General features: G+C 41.1%; 1 protein-coding gene across 3 annotated transcripts in view; it reads left to right on the top strand.

Moving 5' to 3' along the window:
• ubr1 (ubiquitin protein ligase E3 component n-recognin 1) overlaps positions 1 to 18,357 on the top strand; it is a 219,437-nt gene that overhangs the window by 136,434 nt on the left and 64,646 nt on the right. For 2 of the 3 annotated variants that reach the window (XM_060828682.1, XM_060828685.1), the window contains 5 exons: positions 3,426 to 3,628; positions 9,124 to 9,217; positions 17,232 to 17,384; positions 17,615 to 17,712; positions 18,144 to 18,179. In XM_060828682.1, the coding sequence (XP_060684665.1) occupies positions 3,426 to 3,628; positions 9,124 to 9,217; positions 17,232 to 17,384; positions 17,615 to 17,712; positions 18,144 to 18,179 (584 nt within the window). The remainder of the gene's footprint in view (positions 1 to 3,425; positions 3,629 to 9,123; positions 9,218 to 17,231; positions 17,385 to 17,614; positions 17,713 to 18,143; positions 18,180 to 18,357) is intronic. The other variant, XM_060828683.1, reaches the window with a different exon arrangement.

Raw genomic sequence — 18,357 nt, forward strand, 5'->3', positions numbered from 1 at the left:
CCCCTTGAACAAAGGGACAACATTTGCTATCCTGCAGACTTCTGGCACTATCCTACAGATAATGACGACATAAATATCCAAGCTTAGGTATAGCAATTTCCTCCCTGGCTTCCCAGGGAACCCTAGGATAAATCACATCCGGCCCAGGGGACTTGCTTATTTTCACACGTTCCAGAATTGCTAACACCTCCTCCTTATGAACCTCAATCCCATCTAGTCTAATAGCATGTATCTCAGTATTCTCCTTGACAACATTGTCATTTTCCAGTGTGAATATTGACGAAAGATATTCCTTTAGCACCTCTCCTATCTCCTCTGACCTCATGCACAACTTCCCACTACTGTCCTTGACTGGCCCTAATCTTACTCTAGTCCTCCTTTTTTTCCTGATATACCCTATAGAAAATTTTAAGGTTCTCCTTGATTCTATCCACCAACGACTTCTCATGTCCCCTCCTGACTCCTCTTAACATTGATCACAAAGGCTTAGCGTGCAGGTACAAGTGACAAAGAATGTAATTGAAATGTTGCTCTTTGCAAGGGGACTGGAATGTTGAAATAGGAAACTTCTGCAACTGTACAGGGTATTGATAAAACCACATCTGGAGTATGGTACGCTCTTGTGTACAGCATTGTTTTCCATATTTAATGACATACTAACATTGGAAGTGGTTCAGAGACGATTCACCACATTATTGTTGATGAATGTCTTATGAGCAAAGGTCAAGTAGGTTTGACATTTATTCATTGAAGTTTAGAAGAATGAGAACTTACTGAAATATATTTAGATGCTGAGGGGGCTTGACAGTGTAGAAAATGAGATATGCTCTTCAGAGAATCTAAAAACTAGGAGGCACTCTTTAAAAATATAGCACCTCCTATTTAAGACAGAAATTAAAAAGGGATTTCTTCTTTTAGAGGGTCATTAATTTTTCGAATTATCAATGCAAAGACAGCCATAGAAGTTTTACATTCAAGCCTGTGGTAAACAGGTCCTCGGTCTACAAGGTAGTCCAAGTTTATGAAAAGTCAAGAAAAATATTGTTAAAGCCATGATCAGATAAACTATGATCTTAACAAGGATTTCTCTGCATTAATCCCTGTCACAAAAAAAGTAAGGTGCATTTTAAAACCTATCAAAATATTTCCTTAGGTGGCTCAGTTTTTTTTATTTAATGCTCCTCTAAATACCCTTTTCTGTGTTAAAGATGCATTAAAAATGCATGACGAGAACAGATGTATGATGAATAAACAGGCTGAAGATATACAGCTCAGAGGGAATCGAGAAAGGAAGTAAGAAAGACAGAGGGTTTGAGAAGAAACTGGAAGCTAAGAACATGGAATTCAGAGTCCTTTTTAGGTTTATAAGTAGTTAAAAAGATAGACCAAAATGGTTAAACTGCGTTATGAGTATTTTACATCTGTCTTTACCAAGGAAGAATATTGCTAAAAAGCAGGTAGTTGAGAAACAAGATGCACTAAACTTGACAAACAGTAAGTATTAGCAAGGCTGGTTATACTTGATGTTAATAAGTTATAAGGATTCGATGAGTTTCATCTGAATATCCTGCAGGAAGCAAGGGTGGAAATTAATGAAGCACTGATGATAATCTTTCCCTTTTCGAAAGAAGAATGAGTGGTGCTAGAGAAACAAAGAATTGCAAATGTGTTAATAATTTGAAGAATGCATTCAGCAATCATGGGCCATTCAATTAACCTGAATGCTGGGAAAGGATAATTGTGACAAAAGTTAGCAGTCCCTAAAGACAAATGTGAAATAACAAATGAAAGATTGTGCTAATTTCCTGAAGGCTAACTTGATTAAGGTTTTGATGAGGTAACAGGAAGGGTTGATTAGGGGTAGACATTGGGTATGGTGTATCTGGACTTCCAAAAGGTATTTGATAACATATTACAATGTCCTTGTCAACAAAGCCGAAGCCCAAGTAGCAGCGCTGATATAAAGCTGGCAGAATGATAAGAATGAGAATAATGTCAATGGTTGTTTATCTCAATGGAGGAAAGTATGTATTAGAATTTATAATGCTAGACCAGACTGATGGGAGAAAGTGAGGACTGGAATCCTGGTGAAGGGCTAATGCCTAAAGCGTCGATTCTCTGATATGGTTATGGACCAGTAACGTCTACTTTTGAAATAGACAAGCTGGGAGATCCAAGAGACTTGCAATGGAAATAAAGCCTCAAGATTCTACATTTTTATAACAAGTGAATAAAACAAAACTTCAGAAGTTATAACTTCCATACAATTTACAATAAATATGCCACTTATTTCTAACACCCAGTATTAACATATAATCAATATGGGTTTTAAACTGATCAAACACTGTGCATATACCATCCAACCAAATCCCATAATTTTATTGATAACTCCCTCCAGATATTAATGACAAGATTGGTCATCAAATTTCATTAAGCTTCACAAGGGATTGCAGTTCTTCACTTTTGCTGATCTGGTCTTGAAACTCTATCTTAAGAGCCATTCTGTCGTGCATTTCCCAACAATTGTTCATGTTCTACATGAACACCCTCATGTCTGAGGCTCACATTCATTGTGCCTCTGAAACTACACTCCGGTACTTATTCAGCAGCACAACTCCAGTAGGTAGCCTCACCAAGCCTGTTTTGTTCCCAACTTCTAATCTTGCTCAGAATGAAGCTACTATTACTTATGGGATTTTCAATCTCCCCACTCTCTCAGTTGCATTACAGTATTCACGCTCACAAGCTCTTTCCAAGTGCCTCATGGCTCTCTCACTTTCTGAGCTGCCAGGATGACTTTTGAGTCCTGACTCTTAGTTACCTCCAAATTCCGAGAACTACTACTTCTGTTCATTCTAACACAGAACTATCCAACTGCTGTTGAGTCCTTCCATGCAGGACAGCCAAACATCAGCACCATTAACACGGATTCTGCTCCTGATCTTTCTCCAAGTGCCTCTGTCCCTGGAACTGTTTCTTGTTGATCCTAAACCGTCAGAACCATTTCCTTTCCTGAAGGACATTAGTGATTTTTCAAATGATCTACGACTGTTTAGTGGTCATCATTAAACTCATAATTCCAGATTCAAATTCCACTATCCGCCATGGCAGGATTTGAACCCAGGTCCCCAGAACACTACCTGGGTCTTTGGATTAACACTACAGTGATGATAAAGCTAGGCCATCATTTCCTTTGTAATTATACAGATGAGGTCATGTTTAAAAGGTTTAAAAGAAATCGTCTTGTTCCAAGGAGCAGAGGTCATGGGTTTTCCTGTTGAAACACTGGCTTGACATCACCAGATCATGTGTTGTGACAGTAAAGTCAAGCAAGAAGGAAAGAATATAGTAAACAAGAACTGTTTATGCTGAAGTAATAAATCTCCCTTTTAGATTAGTCTGAGGAGTCTTGTTTTTTCTTACAGTATTACAAATGCTGAGGATCCTGGTGTGGCATTGGGACCGATGCAAGGTGCGACAGCAGCTGAGAAAATAATACTGATCTGCATTTTATGTCAGGAAGAGCAGGAAGTGAAAACTGATGAAATGGCCATGGTCCTAGCAGCTTGTGTCCAGAGATCCACAGCGCTGTCAAAAAGAAGATCTCGAACCATAACAAACCTAGGAGGTAAAACTCAAAGTAATTTGCTTTAATGCGTACTTCTGTTGAAGCTGTCATTTAATTTGAAATATCATTCAGTTCTGACACAACAACTATTAAAGATTTCTCTGGACCGAATTATTTGCTGGCATCAGATAGGATCATAAGACAGAGGAGCAGATGTAGGCCATTCAGCCTATTGACACTGCTGTGCCATTCATTGAGATTGTGACTGTCTGATAATCCTCAACTTCATTTTCCAAACTTTAAATAAAAAGTGAGGTCTGCAGATGATGGAGATCAGAGCTGAAAATGTGTTGCTGGTTAAAGCGCAGCAGGTCAGGCAGCATCCAAGGAACAGGAAATTCGACGTTTTGGGCACAAGCCCTTCATCAGGAATGACATTCAGCCCTTTCCTGATGAAGGGCTTGTGCCCGAAACGTCGAATTTCCTGTTCCTTAGATGCTGCCTGACCTGCTGCGCAACCAGCAACACATTTTCAGCTTTTCCAAACTTTACTCTGTAAACCTGGATTCCCTTGCTGATTAAAAATCTGTCTATCTCAGCCTTGAAAATACTTAATGACCCAGCCTCAACAGCATTCTGCAGTAAAGAATATCATAGATTCTGTACCCTCTGAGAAAAGAAATTCCTCCTCATCTTGATATTGAATAAACAATAGATAATAAATGGGAACAAAGAAGGGTTATCTTCAGAAGTCGGTGCAGAAGTTAAATGATGTCACATGCAAACAAAAGACATTGATCCTGATCTGAGGCCCTGCTTATTGACTCACTTCCATAATAATAAAGAATCATGATTGTTCATACCAGTGTACTGTGTTATAAAGTTATATGCTAAGCCACAAGTGTTTCACTCCCCGTGATTTTCTGATTTCAGTTATGTAGTCAAGGATGTGGAGTTTTAGTGTGCCCCTTGTAGCTAGGTGAAACGTGTACCTGACTTCCATTCCCAAAACCTTCACTGTTTGACGTTAACACATCGTACAAGATGGAAAAGAATCTTGCTGCACACTAATAACATCTGTCAACTTAAGCACAAAATTTTAAATAGTTTATGTGGGTGATGAGTGGATGCAAAACATCTGTGTAATATTTAACAAGGGTTATATTATGGTGATCTTGCATTTGAGAAATCTGTCATGCTCAGTTGATCATTGGCATCACTGGATATTTCCTGACAGAAATTCAAACATAAAATTAGCATGATAAGCTTTGGAGTAGCATGATAATTATGTATAGAGTACTTTTCCCTTTGAGTATGATAAAATCCAAGCTAAGTACCTGTTCCATATGCTGAGTACCCCAGAGTTGTAACTGCCTTTGTTAGGGTTTGTTCATTCACAACACTGATCTTTTAAGAAGAATGTGGCATTTAATTCGTAAGTCTGAAAGTTCTTGTCATCACCAGTTAGGAATATTTTGAGATAACGTATTTCCTGCGGTGAGTTGTTTTATTTGAATGAGCGCTAAAATCTGTAGTCATAACTCAGTGCTTTGTTTCCAAACTCCAGAGCACAATATCAAAGAATGCCAAAAACGAACACAATGTTGTTTTCATAGAAGAAGATGACAGTAAAGTTAGGGAGCTGTTTTCAGCAGCTGAGGGCAGACGTTTAGAAGGCTATTTTATCTGCCTCACGCGAGAGTTAAGGGCATCTCCTTGTGGCTGGGGAAGACTTTGGATGTAAGAGGAAATAGATCCAGTGATCATGGTCCACATCAGTACTGACGGTACCATAGGACCAGTAAAGAGGCTCTACGGGAGGAATATTGATAGTTTGGAGCTAAATTAAAAAGCAGAATCTCATGGGTTATTACCTAAACCGCAAACAAATTGACATCGGGTAAGTAAAGCCAGAATTGAATGCCGGAAGAAGTGTTTTGATTCACAGTATTGGCACAAGTACTGAAGAGGGGAACAGTGTTGTTGAGGGGTTGCATACATCTGAACAACACTGGGACCAGTGACCTGGCAAATGCTATAACTGGAATTGGTGTGAAGAGGAGAGGGCAAGTAGTTATGGGCACCTCGGTGGCTCAGTGGTTAGCATTGCTGCTTCACAGCGCCAGGGACCCGGGTTCAATTCCCGCCTCGGGCAACTGTCTGTGGAGTTTGCACATTCTCTCAGTATCTACGTGGCTTTCCTCCGGGTGCTCCAGTTTCCTCCCACAGTCCAAAGGTGTGCAGGTCAGGGTGAATTGCCTGTAGAACAAGGTGCATTATTTAGGGGTAAATGTCGGGAAACAGGACTGGGTGGGTTGCTCTTTGGAGGGTCAGTATGGACTTGTTGGGCCGAAGGGCCTATTTCCACACTGTCGGTAACCTAATAAAAAAAAATCAAATTACTATAGCTGGAGATGAATGACTCAGTGAAAAAAAAATCATCTTCATCTTCTTAAATCGGAGACCAAGGCCTTATGGTATTATTGCTAGACTATTAATCCAGGTAAAGTTGGGGAATCAAGTTCAAATCTTACCATTGCAAATAGAATTAAGAGTCTGATGACCATGAAATAATTGTCAATTGTCATAAAGACCCATCTGGTTCACAAATGTCCTTCAGAAAAGAAAATCTGCTGTCCTTACCTGGTGTGGCCTACATGTGACTCCAGACCCACAGCAATGTGGTTGACTTTTCAACTGCCCTCAAGTGTCCTCGAAAATCGCTCAGTTTTAACAATCACTAAGAAGTCTCAAAATAGAAATGAAACCAGATGTACCAGCAGGCATCAACCTGGAAGCATAAATAACCATGGCAAAGATAGCCCTGTAGACCTTGCAACGTCCTCCTTACTAACATCTGGTAACTAGTACCTAAATCTGGAGAGCTCTCTCATAGATCAGCTCAAGCCTGACAGCTAGATGCACTGGACATTGCAACAGCTATGGGTCCTGACAACATTCAGTCAATAATACTGAAGATTTGTGTTCCAGAACTTGCTGCACTCCTAATCAAGCTTTTCCTGTACAGCTACAGCTGACAATGGGGGAAAAAAGCCCAGGTCTGTCCTGCACACAAGAACATGACAAATCCAATCCAGTCAATTATTGCCCCCTCAGTTTGCCCTTGACCATCAGTGAAGTGTTAGGAGATGTCATCAACAGTGTTATCAAACAGCAATAACCTGCTCAGTGCGTTCCGTCACAGCCATTCAGCTCCTGACCTCATTATAGTGTAAATGGACAGAGCAGCTGAATTCCAGAGATGAGATGACAGTGACTGCCTTGAAATCCAGAAACGAGTGTGGCATCAAGGAGCCCTAGCAAAACTGGAGAAAATGGGAATGGAGGGTAAAATTTCCCTGCTTGGAGTCATATCTGGCACATAGGAGAATGACAGTGGTTATTGGACATCAGTCATCTCAGCTCAAAGGCATCTTTGTAAAAGTTCATCAGGGTAATGTCCTAGGTTGAATCATTAATCTCTAGCAATGGTAATTAAATGTATTCAAGGCTGAGTTGGACAGATTTTTGATTTTAAAGGGAGTTAAGGATTTTGGAGCCAGGCAGGAAAGTGAATTTTAGGTCATGATTATCAAAGCAATGGAATGGTGGGACACATTCAGAGAGCGAAGTGCCCTACCCCTGCTCCTATTTCTTAAATCATAAGCAAGTGAAAATGTAATTGGTGCAATGTACTACTACATCTGGGAGCTTTTTGGTATTTAGTTAACAGTATGCACATACAATAATGGAATCAAGCAGAGACAGCATACCTCCATGAATGAAAGAGCAATAGTGACTGATTACTTGAAGAGTTTTTAAAAAGAAGTCTTAGCCGGAGTGAATAGAAGGGAACCAGTAGATGTATTTGGAATTCTGAAATTTGTTTGACAAAGTACCTCACGAAAGGTTGAGTCGTAAGTTGAGAATCCATGGTGTTGGAGCTAATAATTTGGCATGGATAGAGAATTGGCTAATGGGCAGTAAAGAACAAGTGGGTTATTTTTCCAGGTTGGCGACTGTGATCCATTGGGGCTCCACAGGGATCAGTGCTGGGACCACAACTGTTTACAATATATATTAGTGATTTGGCGAATGAAGGAAGTGAACATATACTAAAGCCAAATTTGCAGAATACACAAAAATAGATGGAAAGACAGGTTGCAAGAGGGATGCAAGCAGTTTACAGAGAGATATTGATAAGTTAAGTAAATGATCTCGAGTAGGGACATCATACTGCAACTTTATAAAATTCTAATGAGATCACATCTGGAGTACTGAGTAGTTTTGGTTCCCTTACCTAAGGAAAATATTATTTCATTGGAAGCAGTTCAGAGGGTGTTCACTTGGATCATCCCTGGTATGGAGGGATTGTCTTATGACCAAAGCCTAAACTGGTTGGGACTCCATTCACTGGAGTTTAGAAGAATGAGAGGTGTCTCATTGTGAAATATGGGATTCTTAAAGAGATTGATGAGTTAACTGCTGAGATGATGTTTCCCTTCATGAGAGAGTCCAGGACCAAAGGGCATGATCTCGGAAGGCTAAGATGAAAAGGAATTTCTCTCAGGGATTACGTTTTTTACAAGTCACATGACTCTGGGTTATAGTCCAACAGGTTTATTTGGAAGCTTTCAGAGTACTACTACTTCATAAGGTAGCTAGTAAGGTAGGACACAGAATTTATTTTAAAGATCAAAGTGTTATACAAATGACACTTACCATTGAGAGTCTTTGGAGCTCCTTTCCACAGAGTGATGTGGGAGCAGAGTCCTTATGTATAGTTAAGGCTGAGATGGATTACTGATATTAGTTATCTAATGTAGATTAATATAGATTACGATATAGTCAGGGAAGCAAGGATTATGGGGAAAAGGCATGAAAGTGGAAGTGAGGAATGTTAGATCAGCCGTGATCCTATTGAATGGGGGAGCCAGCTTGAGGGGCTGAACAGCCTACTCCTGTTCATATTTCTTATGGTGTTATGCAATGTGAGTACTTTTTGGGCATTTATAGAGTTAAGAAAAATGTGGGCAAGAATTCAAATAAATTTCATATAATAAAAATAATTTACTTAGCCTATCCTTCTGTTTTTCTGAAAAATTATACTTTGTTGATCACCTCCAAATGAGGTGACTAGTTTATTTTTAAATGTTGTTTCTATTCTCATGATGCATTGGTTTTGCCTGTATTCTTTGGGAATGTGTTGTTCAGGCCCAGCCACGCTGCTTGCATATTTAGATAGAGCAGGTGTGCTTTTGAGACTAAAATATACTTATTAGAGAAGGGTACCAAGGATTTATTGGTCCACTGCTATACACAGCACCTAACAGAAATTTGTTCTCTGGAAAGGCTGTTGTTGCTGAGGCAATTGAAATGCTCAGGACTCTGATCAGTAATTCTAACTGAATGGTGGAACTGGCAAGGTGCTGAATGGTCTGCTTCAGTTCCACTGTTTGGGGGAAAGACTATCACAGTACCTTGAGAATGATCAGTGGTTTTATCTGAGGGGTATTCTCTTATTTTGACATATCTCATTTCCTTGTTCACTTTAGATGACTGTGACCCGCTAATCATGCACCCTGACCTAGGTTGCGGTACGCATGTAGGAAGCTGTGGCCATGTGATGCATGCCAGCTGCTGGCAGAAGTAAGTTAATATGTGAGTGTACAGTATTTGTTTAACATTTGTTCTTCAGTGGTGTTTGATGTGTAATTTGGTTTGCTGACAATGAATACTCACCATATTAACTCGACACTGAAGTAATTTTGACGTCTAGAATGTTTGTTTCACTGCAGAAGTTAGGGCAGTGCCATTAAAAATTTCAACAGATTCATTGGAAGCACAAGCTTTCAGAGCGCTACTCCTTCATCAGGTGGTTGTACACGCAACCACCTGATGGAGGAGTGTCGCTCCGAAAGCTAGTACTTCCAAATAAACCTGTTAGACTATAACCTGGTGTGTGAGATTTTTAACTTTGTACACCCCAGTCCAACACCAGCACCTCCAAATCATTAAAAATTTCCACTCTGATCTATCTGCACGTGAGCAGTTGGACCCATGACATCACACTGTTGGTGAAACACACTCTGTGGTGTGAAGGCTGTGCAGTTCTTCAACATCTTCAAAAGCTGACACTGTTTTAAACCGTTGCAGACCATAAGCTGTCTTTGCTCTAGCTTCAGGCCATTGTCTGTGAAAAGCCAACAATCTTCTTTGCCAATGATTTGCTATAATTTGGTAGTTAGTTAGTAATTTGAGCATGGTTAAAAATAACCTCCTGCTAGAAATTAAAGGAAGTGCTGAAATTAGGTATTTACAGCACAACAAAGGGATATGACAGTGAAGTCCATAAGGTCAATTTAAAACACAGAAGTAGATCTGTACAAAATTGCAAATCCAGTGACCAGTTTGAAGCTTACTCTCGAGGATTTCTCCCCCAGTGTACTCTCACTACTTTGGACCTGGGGACCTTCCTTACATTTATGTTGCTACTGGATGCAAGTTTAAAAGCCACACTCTGATTTTGTTCGTGGCCCTTCAAGCAGTGTTGTTTCCCACAAAAGCAACCTCTTACATTTATTTTTGTACAAATGTGGGCATCACTGGCAAGGCTGGCATTTGTTGCGCATCCCTAGTCGCTGTTGAGCTAATTAATTTCCCAGGCCATTTCAGAGAGCTCCTGAATCAACCACATTGTTGTGGGTCTAGTGCAACGTGGAAGCTAGGCCAGGTGAGGACAGTCGATTTCCTTCATTAAAGGATATTGGAGAACCAAACATAATCTTATTACAATTGACAATGGTTACATGGTCACTGTTAGCTTTTTTTTAAAGAGGAGAGGTGATAGCCTAATGGTATTATCACTATTAATCTAGAAATTCAGGTTCAAATCTTGTCATGGCAGATGGTGGAATTCGAATTCAGTAATGATCTGGTTTTGTGAATCCGCTGGTGACCATAAAACCATTGTTTTTCCAACAATTATTGGAAAAACTCATTTGTTCATTAATATCCTTCGGGGAAGGAAATCTGCCATCCTCACCTGGTCTGGCCTACATGTGACTCCAGACCCATAGCAATATGATCACACTCAACTACCCTCTGAAATAGTCTAGCAAACCACTTCAAAAGCATATAAGAATGGGCAATAAATTCTGGCCATGAGCCAGGCACTCTGGATTATTAGTCCAGCGATGTTACTATTAAGCATCACCCTACTCTAAACACACAAAAGAAATTAGATGAAATTTGTTGAGGGTGCAGTTAACAAACGAAGGAATCCCTCTTCATGTCAGATAGAAAGTGTAATTAAGAACTAAGTTGAATACAGAAAGTTTGGAAGGGAGATGGAAAACCAATGGGAGAAGTGAAGAAGGATTATGAAAAAGGTAGTGGCAGCTAACATCAAAAGAGAATCCCAAAATCTGCAAGTCTTCCTCCAAGCCCCACACAACCCTGACTTGGAAGTATGGCGCTGTTCTTTCATGGTTCCGCGGTCAAAACTCCCTTCCTGACAACATAGCCTGGAATTGATGTGGGAACAGGTGCAACTGAGGCATTCAACAGGGCATTCGATGTTTCTGTTTAAATAATCAATGTGCAAGAGTATGAGGGAAAGGCAGGAGAATGGCACAAAGTCATAATGTTCATTCAGAGACCTAGTTTCAAATGGCCTCCAACTCTAACAATTCTTTTATTCTGTGGTGTGTTTTTTTTAGTAGTAATGTAGATAATTATTTCTCTCTGCCTGTGTGCGAAGGATGACACAGCACTGTGTCTTGCTTGCTGTCTGGCATCTTGCTGTCACCCATGCGCCCTCTCTGACTGTCGCATATGCACTCTTTATCGCCATCCCCTGTCCTTCCATCGCTCCCTCTCCCATTTCGTTCACCTTTTGTCACTTCACTGTCTGTGACCAATTCCACCCAGTATGCTTGCTGTCTGCCACCCTGCACCCGGCACCCTCAGCCTCTGTCAAACCGTGCCTTCAACTTCACTTGCTGTATCTCTGTGGCCCTTGCCTTCCAACTGCCAGTCTGCCTCCCTGCCTTCTGTCTGTCTCTATCTCTCTTTGTCCTCAGTATCTTACTGTAACATGTTCTACTACTTTTCATTCTTCAACTTTCTCATTACAATGTTACCAGTTTTATATATTTTTATTTCACTTTCAAAGTCGTCTTCATCTGGCCAAAGTTGGGAGAACTGTAGTACAGACTGAATCCGACCTGTTCAAGCTCTCTGAATCATGCTTTCACCATACGTTCTTGACTCCGCTATTATGATCACTGGGTATGCATTGTCCCACAAACAGCAAGCCCATCAAGGACCTGGTACAGAGGTGTAAAGTCTGGATGATGTTTACCTGTGAGTCCTCAGTTTTGACTCCAGATTCCGTGAAGGTCTCAGATCACCAGTTCTAAAATAAAAAACAAAACCACTTGCTGCTTACCACCTACCATCTTCCCTCAAAGTTGTACTGTTGTGTTGAACTTGGAAGAAACACAAACAACAATAAGGCACAGAATGTCCTTGTATAGGAATTCCCCAAGTTTATAACCAGATACTGTCTGTCTGTTGGATAGAATCGTACCTAGCACCAAAGGAAGGCAATTTGATTTGATGTATGGAGGCCAATTGCTTTATCCCCAGGGCATCACTGTAAGAGTTCCTGAAAACTGTGATCTCAGTCCAAGCAAATTCTGCTGCTTCATTAACAATCATCCCTCCATGATAAGGTCAGAATTGGGGATACTTCCTGTTTAGTTCTATTTGCAACTCATTAAAAAATTGAAGCAATCTTTGACTGGATCCATGTTTGGGCTGATAGGCAGCAGGTGACATTCAGACTGTACAGTAGCAAGCCAGTGTCCAGCAAGAGAACAAACATAAGGACATAACAAATTAAGACTCAAGTAGGTCATTCATGCCCTCAAGTCTGCCCCATCATTCAGCAAGATTATAGCTGCTCTGCCCATGATCAATGTCTCTTTCATGCCTTTGTGTGGAGCCACAGAAAATTGGGGGAGATACTAAATGAATATTTTGCATCAGTATTTACTGTGGAAAAGGATATGGAAGATATAGACTGTAGGTAAATAGATGGTGACATCTTACAAAATGTCCAGATTACGAAGAAGGAACTGCTGGATGTCTAGAAATGGTTAAAGGTGGATAAATCCCCAGGACCGGATCAGGTGTACCCGAGAACTCTGTGAGAAGGTAGAGAAGTGATTGCTGGGCCTCTTGCTGAGATATTTGTATCATCAATAGTCACAGGTGAGGTGTCGGAAGACTGGAAGTTGGCAAACGTGGTGCCACTGTTTAAGAAGTGTGGTAAAGACAAGCCAGGGAACTATAGACCGGTGAGCCTGACCTCGGTGGTGGGCAAGTCCTGAGAGACAGAATGTACATGTATTTGGAAAGGCAAGGACTGATTCAGGATAGTCAACATGGCTTTGCACATGGGAAATCATGTCTCACAAACTTGATTGAGTTTTTTGAAAAAGTAACAAAGAAGATTGATGAGGGCAGTGCAGTTGATGTGATGTATATGGACTTCAGTAAGGCATTCAACAAGGTTCCCCATGGGAGACTGATTAGCAAGGTTAGATCTCATGGAATACAGGGAGAACTAGCCATTTGGATACAGAACTGGCTCAAAGGGAGAAGACAGAGGGTGGTGGTGGAGGGTTGTTTTTAAGACTGGAGGCCTGTGACCAGTGGAGTGCCACAAGGATCGGTGCTGGGTGCTCTACTTGTTGTCATTTACGTAAATGATTTGGATGTGAGCATAAGAGGTACAGTTAGTAAGTTTGCAGGTGCCACCAAAATCGGAGGTGTAGTTGACAGCGAAGAGGGTTACCTCAGATTACAACAGGATCTGGACCAGGTGGGCCAGTGGACTGAGAATTGGCAGATGGAGTTTAATTCAGCTAAATGTGAGGTGCTGCATTTTGGGAAAGCAAATCTTAGCAGGATTTATACACTTAATGGTAATGTCCTAGGGAGTGTTGTTGAACAAAGAGACCTTGAAGTGAATGTTCATAGCTCTTTGAAAGTGGAGTCGCAGGTAGATAGGATAGTGAAGAAGGTGTTTGGTATGCTTTCCTTTATTGGTCAGAGTATTGAGTACAGGAGTTGGGAGGTCATGTTGCGGCTGTACAGGACATTGGTTAGGCCACTGTTGGAATATTGCGTGCAATTCTGGTCTCCTTCCTATCGCAAAGATGTTGTGAAATTTGAAAGGGTTCAGAAAAGATTACAGGGATGTTGCCAGGGTTGGACGATTTGAGCTATAGGGAGAGGTAGAATAGGCTGGGGCTGTTTTCCCTGGAGTGTCGGAGGCTGAGGGGTGACCTTATAGAGGTTTACAAAATTATGAGGGGCATGGATAGGATAAATAGGCAAAGTCTTTTCCCTGGGGTCGGGGAGTCCAGAACTAGAGGGCATAGGTTTAGGGTGAGAGGGGAAAGCTATAAAAGAGACCTAAGGGGCAACCTTTTCACACAGAGGGTAGTATGTGTATGGAGTGAGCTGTCAGAGGGAGTGGTGGAGGCTGGTACAATTGCAACATTTAAGAGGCATTTGGATGCGTATATGAATAGGAAGAGTTTGGAGGGATATGGGCCGGGTGCTTGCAGGTGAGACCAGATTGGGTTGGGATATCTGGTCGGCATGTGCAGGTTGGACCGAATGGTCTGTTTCCATGCTGTACATCTCTATGACTCTATGCTGGCTCATCATAGCCCTCAACCTCCATTTTCAAGAACTTGTGATCTGCCCTCTCACTTAAACCTATGCCCTCTAGTTTTGGATTTCCCCACCCTGGGGAAAAAAAAACCTGTCTAATACCCTATTTATGCCTCATGATTTTATAAACCTCTATAAGGTCATCCCTCAGCCTCCAACGCTCCAGGGAAAATAACCCCAGTCAATTCAGCATCTCCCTGTAGCTCAAACCTGGTATCCCTGGCAACATCCTTGCAAATCTTTTTGAACCCTGTCTTGTTTCATAATATCTTTCCCATAGCAGGGAGACGTGAATTGCATGCAGTATTCCAAAAGTGGACTAATCAATGTCCTGTACAGCCTCCCCACTCCTACACTCAATGCACTGACCAATAAAGGCTGGCATACCAAATGCCACCTTCACTTTATCTACCTGCAAATCCACTTTCAAGGAACTACAAACCAAGATTCCAAAGTCTCTTTGTTCAGCAACACTGTGCAGGAGCTTACCATTAAGTGTTTAAATCCTGCCCTGATTAGACTTTCCAAAATGCAGCACTTCACACTTATCAAAATTAAATTCCACCTGCCACTCCTCAGCCCATTTGGTCCATCAGATTGAGGTCCAATCATAGAATCTCTACAGTGTGGAAACAGGCCCTTCAGCCCAACCAGTCCACATTGACCCTCTGAAGAGTAACCCACCCAGACCATTTCCCTTACATTTACCCCTGACTAATGCATCTAACGTACAAATTCCTGAACACTTTGGGATAATTTAGCATGGCCAATTCAACTGACCTGCACATCTTTGGATTGTGGGAGAAAACCGGAGCACCCGGAGGAAACCCACGCAGACACGGGGAGAATGTGCAAACTCCACACAGACAGTCGCCCGAGGCTGGAATCGAACCGGGTCCCTGGCATTGTAAGGCAGTGTTGCTAGCCACCATGCCTTCATACTGAGGTAACCACCTTCGCTGTCCATTATACCACCAATTTTGGCATCATCTGCAAACCTACTAACAATTCGTCCTATGTTCACATTCAAATCATTTATATAAATGACGAAAAGCAGTGGACCCAGAACCAATCCTTGTGGCACACTGTTCACAGGTCTCCAGTCTGAAAACGAACCCTCCACCAACACCCTCTGTCTTTGAGTCACTTTGAACTCTAAATGGCTAGTTCTCCCTGTACTCCATTTGATCTAACCTTGCTCACCAGTCCACCTTGCAGAACCTTGTCAAACGCCTTACTAAAGTCCATGTAAGTTATGTTTGCCATTCTGCTATTAACAATCCTCTTTGTTACTTCAAAAAACTTGATCAAGTTAGTCAGGCATGATTTTTCATGCACAAAGCCATGTTGACTATTCCCAATCAGTCCTTGCAAATATATGTGCCTCTGGATTCTCCAACAACTTGCCCACCATGGATGTCAAACTTGTTAGTCTGTAGCTCCCTGGCTTTTCCTCACTACCTTTCTTAAATAGTGGCACCAGGTTAACCAACCTGCAGTCTTCCAGCACCTCATCTGTGACTATCAATGATACAAATATCTCAGCTAAAGGCCCAGCAATCACTTCCTTAGTTTCCCACAGAGTTCTGGGGTACACCTGATCAAGTCCCAGTGATTTATCCATTTTTGTGCATTTTAAGACATCCAGCACCACCACTTCTGTAATACAGACATTTTTCAAGATGCCACTATTTATTTCCCCAAGTTCTCTGTCTTCCATATTCTTCGCAGTATACACTGATGTAAAATACTTGTTTAGTTTCTTGGCACCTTGAGTGCCTTCTGGAAATTCGAATGCACTACATTTACCAGTTCCCCTTTACCAACTTTGCTGGTTATTTCCTCAAAGAAATTTATCAAAAAGAATTTCCCTTTCACAAAACCATGTTGATTGTGTTTGTTTGTGTAAAGACAGAAACCCAAAGACCCTGTTGCCCATCTGATGCCAAGGTTCAGGGTATCTTTTCTTGGCTGGAGAGGAATATGGAGTGGGAGGGAAAGGATCCAGTTGTCATGGTTCACGCAGGCAATAACAACATAGTAGGATATCATAGCAACTGAACAAGGCCTCACCTCAAACTTTTAAAACATCATCACCACCTGCAGGTTTCCCTCTAAGTTGCACATTGACCTGACTTGGAAATATTTTACTGTTCCTTTATTGTCAAAAGGTCAAAGACCCAGGAACAAATTCAAAAAAATGTTTTCCACTGTCTCCACCAGTCCCTGAGGAATGTAACTAATTCAAAGTCTGCAATCCAAGCACTCAAGCTAAATTGGATTAGAAGTTGCATTTGGCAAAACGATTGTGTTACTTTTCCATAAAACGGAGAGAAAATTGATTGAATAGAATGGACAATTCCACTAACAAGAGGACAGTTAATCAGAGGGAAGATGAGACATTCCCTTTTCATTATCAGCTAGTTGCTGTAATGCAAAATCCATTGAAGGGTGAGTGGAAGCAGATTCAGTGGTCACTTTTGAAAGCAAATTCATTAAATATTTGAGCAGTGAAAATGACAATGCTGTAGGGAAGGAGAATAATTGAACAGCTGTCTCAAAGGAAGGTGGGGTGATGGATCACATGGCTGTATGATTCTGTGACCTGGGTCTGGAATAGGTTCAGAAACCTGTAGACCTGCAGAATCTTCTGAGGGATGCAATCTAGTTAAAATGATGTACTTGAGCATTGTAACCTCATTTCAGACAACAGTTGTCATCAACTCTCAAATACTGATTTGGTCATTTGCTAAAATTGATGTCCTGCTTAGGCCAGGAGTAGTGGGGCTTGATCTCTGATGTTTCAATATGTTTAAACCAGCTATTCCCTTTCAGTTAGGAGTTCTGTTTGAAACCACTTTCAGGTATCACCTTAGTTTTATTTCCTTCCAACCCCTTTCTCAATCTGCAGATATTTTGAAGCTGTGCAGAATTCAACACGTAATAGGCTCCACGCTGAACTACCATTTGATCTGGAGACTGGAGAGTTTCTCTGCCCATTGTGCAAAGCTCTGTGTAACACTGTCTTGCCAGTTATTCCACAGCAGGCTCACAATTTGGACAGGTAATACACATCCGGCAATTTAATTGCATATCTGATTTTCATTTGCTTGAGTGTTGATGAACCGTATAGCTATGAGCTGTAAGAACTGGTATGTGAATAACAAATTACCAAAACGACAATGTCACTGTTGAAAAATATTGACCTTTTACAGCAAAGTTCTTCAAACTTAAATGTTCAAATACTCCATTTATGAATTGTTTAATATAAATTATCCTATCCTCCTTTTTCAGCAAAGACACAGAAACTGTAGCGCAGATACTAACTTTATCTCGCTGGTTACAGAATGTGGTAACAAGGATAATTGGACTAAATGCTTCAGACTCTAAAGGTGCGTTCTTCCGGGAATTGTTCATTTTAGCGTGAAAGGCATTGTAGTTTGAAAAGTAGTCCACCTGCAGTCTGACGTCAAACTCATTTCTTATCCTATTCATGCAACACAGTATAAAATTACAGCATTCTATCACTCACACCCACGGGAAATTGAGCACTTCCTTGTTATTGTCATGTATTGAAATAAATGACAGAACATGGGTTTGGAGTAGAATTAATTGGTTAATTACTTCAAAGAGTGTCACTAAGTGGGCCAAATGGTCTTCAATGGTGCTATGAGGTTCCTGGCAAGATAGATCACATGAAATAGTATCACTCAAACCAGGGAGATCTGTTTACAGAGCACAGCAAGAGACATTTCAGCCCATTTAGTTCATTACAGCTCATTGACAAAGTAATGAGTCATGTTCCTGTGTTCCATCCCTGTAGGTCTGCAGCTGTTCTTTCCTGAAATGACAAGCTCAGGTTAGTGTTTTTAAAAAAAAATCCACATCCTACCAGCACACACCCATGCCCAAACTGCCCAACACCTTCAACCTGTTGCTAAATAAGGAGACCTTGGAGTGCAGATTCATAGCTCCTGGAAAGCAGGGTCGCAGGTAGATAGGATAGTGAAGAAGGCATTTGTTATGCTTTCCTTTAT

The sequence above is a fragment of the Hemiscyllium ocellatum genome, chromosome 8 (assembly GCF_020745735.1).
Source record: "Hemiscyllium ocellatum isolate sHemOce1 chromosome 8, sHemOce1.pat.X.cur, whole genome shotgun sequence".
NCBI lineage: Eukaryota > Metazoa > Chordata > Chondrichthyes > Orectolobiformes > Hemiscylliidae > Hemiscyllium > Hemiscyllium ocellatum.